A 7,703-nucleotide genomic window follows, 5' to 3' on the forward strand; every position below is an offset into this window, starting at 1 on the left:
TTCTTAATGACTTACATATGTTTACTTTCTTTAAAGTTGGAAATAATGTCCTTTGATCCAGCACTGATGCAGGACGCACTGCTAGAACCAGGATTGATGTCTTTCTGCAGCAATTCTGTCCTGAATCATAGAGAAATTATTCAACTTTAACACAAAAGCGATAACAAGATAAGTCATTTTTTTAGATGTTGTTGGACATATTTTTCAACAAGCACAACTTTAGCAAATTATCATTCCAACATATTTCTAACTTAACCTTTGTCATAAGGTGTTTAGTATACTTTGTTTTTGGTAACCCAATCATAACATTGATGTCATATTAACAGTGAGCGTGCAGGAATGCTGGTAAATGCTAGATGTCTAAATTCAAACTTATTACTTCCGGCCATCATTGATTTTGAGATCTTCGGGCAAAGTGTGTAAATCAGTTAAATAAATGTAAATAGATCAGAAGCACTCTGCAAAAGCCTAAAAATTGGAATAAATTCTCTGCCTCTGGAACCGCAGTTGAGTCAGCTAAACTTATGTCTTGTCTTTTTTCAGCTTTTATGGTATTTACACTGACACAAGAATCCCCTTGGGGATCAGTGGGTTGCCGTTGTGGGGTTTGCTCAGGGACCCACAGTTGCATTCTGTGGGAGTGGGGCTTGAACTCAGAACCTTTGGATTCAATGCCCTAACCGCTAGGCCACCACTTTCCATTTCTGCCTTCGTATCTTTGCATTTGGGTCCTCAAAACCCTCCACCCAACCTGACACAAACATTCAAATGCAATTTTAGAACAAGTTCCTGACATTTTAACTCTGATCACATGGAAACTGATTCTTAAATGTCTTTGACTGGTTGCTGCATGTAGAGTCAATAGTCGGATGTATGGAAACAATGAAAATGGCCATTAAGTTGGAGTTTTGCTGATACTCAAGATGCCTAAATATGTTTAGAATCATTTAGCATCTCCATTGTCATTTTTACTGAATTTTACATTTTTACCCTCCCCCAAGTGTTTATTCATGAAACCAATGCATTCATCAATAATCCCCAGATGCAAATTCAGTTTAAGTGTTTTTTTGACAAGAGTGATGTCTGCATTTTTTCTGAACAATTTTTTAAAAGTGTATATATGGAATGGGGAGCCATCTTCACCTTTTAACTCCACTCCGCTCCTCACCAGAAGGCTTTGCACAAGGAAGCTCTTCCTCATCTTTATCCTTACAATGACTCATGGCAAACCTATGAAAACAAAATAAATAAATAACAGATTATTAGTTTTGAAATTACTTAGACATATTTATCTTGGAGTTTTGCTAATAGTTTCTTCTTGTTTTTACTATTTTCTGATTACAAAAATCTCTCATATCTGAAACTTTACCACTAGAAGTAACTAATGAAGAGCTATATAAATTTGTATTTTACTCCCAAATAAAGTTATAAAGTTGCAAGCAGCAACAACAGTGCAAGAACCAAAAAAGTTCATTAGTCTATAGATTTCTCTTTTTCGACCTTTATAGAATCCCAAGCTGAAGTGGTCTACTAAAATGTTCTAAATAAAAAGACAGAATGAAAATAAATACAAATAAAAGTAAATAGAACAGAAAAAAATATAATAAAAAAGAGAGATACAACGATGGAAATGATAAAACAACATAACATATTGTTGGGTACTAGAGTCTGTTTTTCCCTCTAGGTGGAGCCATTAGGCTGCGGTCTGTTTGGAGGGCAGTTTCTGACCAATGGAGCTACTTGTTGTTATATTAATGATATAAAAACGTTTAAATATACCTCTCGTGGGAAAAATTTGTCATTATTTGGCAGATTCATTTACGAAAGTAAGGGTGTTATGAACAACATTAAATTGAAAGATTTTGTCCGAGGTGCGGCTGATTTATTTGTTGTAGTCTCACAGGTTTGTTTTAAGCGGAAAATCGGACGCGCATCTACACCGCACAGCATTCACAGACCAGTGTGATGCATTTGCGAGCGTCAGATAGCTATGGTGCATTCAGGAGCATGGGACATTTCAATGTTACAAGGAAAGAGACATAAACTTAACTCATACAATACAAAACAATGTATTTATTCAGAAACAGTGTGGGATTTCTTACAATACTGAATGCTCTTTAGTTGTATTTCTGTTATTTTTCGATTATGCACGTCTGCTAGCTTTTTATTTAAAAAAATCTATAATATTACAGCAGCAAATTATTAAATTTTTTATTTAAAGCCTGTTTAAAAGCTCCAAATGAGGCTTCAGATCAAACAGGGACAATTGCACTGTCATTTTTTTACAGAGCAGAATTTGCATTTGCTGACCCTTGTCCTGTAACTACTGATGGATAAACAGGAATATAGTCATACAAGTGTCAACTCCTCTGAGATAGCACGGGATGCAATTTTTGGCAAGGACCTGCCGAAAAACCATCCCCCTTGTTTTTTAACCTAAAAATTGTCACAAAAAAAGTCACACTGGTAGCTCATAACAAATGTGTAAGCATGAAGAAAATGTTACATCCAGTGTATATTTCTGTAAAACAACACGGGATGCAATTTTCAACAAGGACCTGCCGAAACTCAAATATTTTTAAAAGCTAATGTACAGAGACAGCATAAAAATATATGGCATCATGCATGCATAATTTGCAAATAGGAAAATACTAGACAATTAAGAGACATGCACTTGTAATTCAGCCTTGATGTGAAATCTTGAAATCATGTATAATATGTAATTACCATATTTTTTCCTCTACATTAATCCTGGTGCTTTAGCTGTTTATTCAGAATCACACATTATTCAGCTACCTTGAGCCATTAAAAAAAAAAAAAAACATGGTTCATGTAAGATGAAACCAAAACTCTAATTTCACTTTTGGCACACCAGAACCAGAAACAGTCAGGCTGTTTGATCCTCTAAGTTGTACAGTAACTTGATTTGTAGACAACATTTACTGCTTCTAACAATTACATATTGAAACAAACAAGATGCAGTTGAGATAAATACCTTCTGAAGTTCTTTCAAAGGGTTTTGAATAAGATATTCAGAATTTTTTAAGTTTTTGTTAATACTATATAAACTTACCACAGCCAAGCTAAATCCAAAACTTGCAGAAAAATTGAAAACTCACATATGTTTTATGCAACCCAATCGAAGTCGAACACTTTGCTGTTCTACGGAGCTAAAAAACTTGTGTCACGTACAGGAGTGGCTTGTGTATAGAAGAATGGGAGGAATTTTGTAGACAGGTTAGTCAGGTTTTTTTTTTTGTGGTGTTTTTTTTTCCACAGTCTTAGGCAATAAAGCCTTTTTTGAGTGTGTTTTAAACATTGTTTTTCCTGTAATTGCAATCTATTTATCTGTTTTCAACAGCTTGGAGCCCTGCTGCCATAACTACATAAACACTAGTTTGGAACATTTGCCATTATTGAATAAGAATAACTAAATATCCAATATGTAGAGCAGGGGGGGAAAGAATATATATATAATATTTAATATATATAGAACAATATATATAATTTATAAATTCATGCATACATACATACATACATAAGATTTTACTTTGTATAGAATTATTGTTTCTAAGCAAAAATTCAAAATCAATGTTTTAATTGACTAATTTAGCATTTAATTCATCGTTATTTATTAATAATTTTTCCTTTTTTGTTAGCTGAATTACTAGTGAGAATTTGTAATTGTCATTAATGGGAGGGTATGTAAACAATGAAGGCCAACTGTACTGTATATATAACTGGACAACACCACCTCTCAAGTGAGAAAAAGTGTGTGCTTTATTTCTGTTGACTTTTTTTAATGTCTATAAAAACTGACTAAAAAACTACTATCTCTGGTAGGTTTCATTGCCTAATGTCATAATGGCTTTTAAATTCAATTCAGTTTATTTATGTAGCGCCAATTCACAACACGTCGTCTCAAGGCCCTTTACATTTCACCAGATCATCTAAGGAAAACCAGTTGATTGCATCGACTCATTGACTCCAATGCAATCCCTCACACTAAGCATGCTTGTAGCGACAGTGGAGAGGAAAAACTCCCTTTTAACAGGAAGAAACCTCCAGCAGAACAAGGATCAGTGTGAACGGCCATCTGCCGAGGCCGATTGGGGTTCAAGGAGACAGAAGCAGACATACAAAAAGCAGCTGTAAAAGGCGCCAGGTCCAGGAAACACACAGCCAGGCAGATGAGCTCCGAGCCAACTCCCATATCCGAGGATGAAGAGAGCACATCAGAAACAACCTGAATATTAACTTTTATCTTTTTCGGAAAGCCAGTTTGAACATCTTTGCTTTGATTCAGCAGTGAGTCTGTTCCATACTATCACTCCATTTATTGTAATCCACATTATTTTCATGTTTCTTCGAAGATTTTGAAATGTAGATTATCTCTGTAATTATACCCTCTTTCTCCCTCAACAAAATGTTCTTCTATGCCTTCTGGTAAGGCTTTATTTACAGGTTCATACATAAAATTGTGAGGTAAGTAATTGTACCACATCACAGAACAGAGAAAGAAGGCAAGCAGTAATAAATACATGTTTGATATGGTTTTGATATCCAGACTTAATAATTATTCTGACAACATCTGATAGATGTTGTTGGTGTTGCCCCAAATTTCTACACAGTAGATGAGCTATAGTAATATAGGCTAATAGTAGAGTATGTGTTATGCTTCATAATTTAGAAAAGGTTTTGCATTACGAAGATTTACGATACTTCCAGATGTTGGGAGTTTCCGCCTTTATTTAACAATTTTTTTAGTTTCTCCTCCAGAGGTCCTCCTCAAGCATTTTCCCCCTGAGTGGCAGGTTGATTGGTTTCCCCTGTTCCCCATCAAGCAGTGGACTGCTTAAGGAGCCTGCTGTCAGCTCTCCAGGGCCAGAGTGTTAACCTTTGTTAACCCTTTCCTTGCCCTCCTGGGTTTTCTTCCCTAGAAACCTCTTTAAATATTCAATCTGATCCACTCTCTTCTGGGCTTGCCTGATTCCTTTACATCCATGAAAAAATTCCGTCATTAGCAAGACTCACAGAATTTCCTGGACCCAACTCACCACCCCCTAGGCTCATTCATATCTGGTGTGATATCATCCAAGAGCTGCTGTAAGCTCTCACCTGTACAGAAAATATTAGTATAATCAACAAACACAATGTTTAAAACTTTATATATATAATTTATTCATGTAGAGAAAAGCATTGGTTCCAATACAGACCTGACATGTTATTTTAAATAAATACATCAGACAAAAAAAAAACTTCTAACAGTTTTATAAAATAAGGGCAGTGAATCATTTGAAAAATATAATTTTAAATTCTGGTGAGGCTTGTCTGATAGCTTCAATATAAAAATAAAAATACTATTTCAAGGATTCAAACACTAACACCTAACTGAAAACATTAGCTTTTGGTATTAATTTTTACTAATATCAGTTATATGTTCATATTATACATGATTTCTGTTTTTGCTAGTAACGCATAACAATTTCAATTTAGTAGAGTTTTGATTTCCAGCCAAGCAGAATCTTTATTTTCTACCAAAAAGTTCCTGTCTTTCTTCAAGAAAAAAAAAATATGGAAACTAATTCCTGAAATCCTGAGAATTACATAATAAAATAGCTTATATTATCATTTTTTCATAAAAATCTTTGCCCATGGTACATCTTTTAGGAATTCCTGACAAGATTTCTTTCCTGATTCATCATGTTGTTGCTTGAGTCTTTTTCCTCACACACAAAGCCCCTTTTAAACAATTGCTATGGTGATTGGCTATACAATTATTAATGTTAAATGTAAAATAAGCTTTGACACCAATACTCATCATCTTCAATGTGCAACACAGTGTGAGCAAAGGATGACATGAATGCAATCCTGCATCTTTCTCCAGATTCCAGAGCAGTTTTCTTTTGCCCACCAAACAAAACAGACATCAGGGAAAAATCTTTCCATACACATTTTCTTTCTACCTGAAGGTAACAGAGATAATACAGAACAAAATACAACTTTTCTTTAAATGAGTAACTGACTTAAAAGTCAAATGGAATATTTTAAAGCTTGATTACAAAAACATGCACGCTAAAATACAACACAGTTACAACAATAAAAGAACATATTTTCCCTCCAACCCAGAAACATTGTGTTTACACTTTAAGTATGTACCCTTGCTCCTCATAGAGGCATTTTGTTATTTTTGCACAACTCATCCATTCAATATGATCTCATTCAATCAAATAGTAGAAGCTTTGGATGAAAATTCAAAGTTAATTCTTTTGAGTTATGTTCATATCCTTTTACATTTTATTTAATGTTACTTGAGAACCACTTGTAATCAGTCTAAATTCATTTTTTAATTCTCAAAACTGTACCTGACACTCCACATTATATATAAAAAACAGAGACCCTGCACAACAATGTCAAAAGCATATACCTGAAAAAATTCTTTGCCATTATGTGGCTAGAGTTGCTTATTATGTTTTTATCTTATATACAGTTAAAGGACATGCTATGAAAAATAGAACATTAAACAAATAAATACATAAATATATGAATAAATAACTTTAACAAAACTTTTGATGTTGTAACAGAGTAATCCCCTCAGGTATTTTGTCCTGAAGAAGACAGCCTTTTAAATTGATTAAAACAAATAGCTTCTAGTGTACAAAAAGGAGAATGATTTAAACTAAACCAGCAGATTAATATATACGTATTGTGTACAGCTTTTTTATTTCGATTTTTTGTCACACCCAAATGCTTAAAAAACTAACTAATTTAATATCAATCAGAAATAATCAGAATAAATACAACATAATTTTCAAAAATAAGAACTGATTTTCTTTAAGGAAAAATGTGATCTAAATATCCTGTTTTGGGAAGAAAATAATGGCCACTGAGACATACTTACTAGTAGTGCCACAGCTAACATTAACTTATAATTTACCTTTGATAATACTATGCAGCAATTTCTGCTCAGTCTTTTGCAGAATAATTCTTATCCAGTCACTTCATATCACTTCATGTCTATCTGAGCATGAATGAACAAATATATACAACTCTTAGCTTTGACTAGGCCACCCCAAAAAACAGTCGTCAGTGGTGTGGGTTTTATTTTTTTGGTTTCTTGAATTTGTTGTCAATGTTCTCTTGGAGTAATATTACTTTGATAACACTTAAGAAAGTTTCCTATTGTTCCCTGGATTTTCCATTTAAGGATAATAGTTTTCACTTTAATTCATTGAAGTCCAAAAGGCTTGTATGCTTTAATATTTCTCTGTGATGTTGATCTTTTGCAGATGTTGGCCTACTTTCTGTCACCTATAGGATTTATTGATTCGACAGGTCTGGCAAAAACCAGGCTTAAGCATAGCTCATGAAATTGAACTAATCTTTCATTAAAAAAAGTGATCAATCACTGTCAATTGCTTATTTAACAGGATGGTGAATTCTTTGTCACATAGGTTCAGTTTTCTTCTCCTCTCCTTTCAAAATGTTTTTATATTTACTCAGCTTATCTCGGTCTGATACAAAAAATGTGTTTAAAGATATGAAACCTTTAAGCGTGAAAAACACCTTAAGGGAATCTGTAACTATGCAACCACTTTTTAACAGCTCTTCAAATAGAACCTCAGTGACAGATAGTACCTGTGTATTGATCGTACTGCAAGTAAGTTGAGATTTCAAAATAGTGAAGCTGCAGTTTATGGCAT

The 7,703-nt window shown here is 33.8% G+C and overlaps 1 protein-coding gene across 6 annotated transcripts in view; it reads right to left on the reverse strand.

The window, feature by feature from the left end:
* The window catches only part of LOC107087870 (protein NLRC3-like), a 13,841-nt gene extending 10,655 nt beyond the window's left edge, over window positions 1-3,186 (reverse strand). Inside the window, exons 1-3 of one of the 6 annotated variants that reach the window (XM_015379712.1) lie at window positions 3,074-3,186; window positions 1,144-1,230; window positions 16-115 (exon numbers count right to left, since the gene is read on the reverse strand). In XM_015379712.1, coding sequence (XP_015235198.1) covers window positions 16-115; window positions 1,144-1,201 — 158 coding nt within the window. In that variant the 5' untranslated portion in view covers window positions 1,202-1,230; window positions 3,074-3,186. Of the gene's footprint in view, window positions 1-15; window positions 121-1,143; window positions 1,231-2,995 lie in introns of all 6 variants that reach the window. The other 5 variants (XM_015379697.1, XM_015379730.1, XM_015379688.1 and 2 more) reach the window with 5 other exon arrangements.
* Between the last annotated feature and the right edge of the window lie 4,517 nt (window positions 3,187-7,703).

The sequence above is a fragment of the Cyprinodon variegatus genome, unplaced genomic scaffold, assembly GCF_000732505.1.
Source record: "Cyprinodon variegatus isolate N-32 unplaced genomic scaffold, C_variegatus-1.0 Scaffold10, whole genome shotgun sequence".
Lineage (NCBI taxonomy): Eukaryota > Metazoa > Chordata > Actinopteri > Cyprinodontiformes > Cyprinodontidae > Cyprinodon > Cyprinodon variegatus.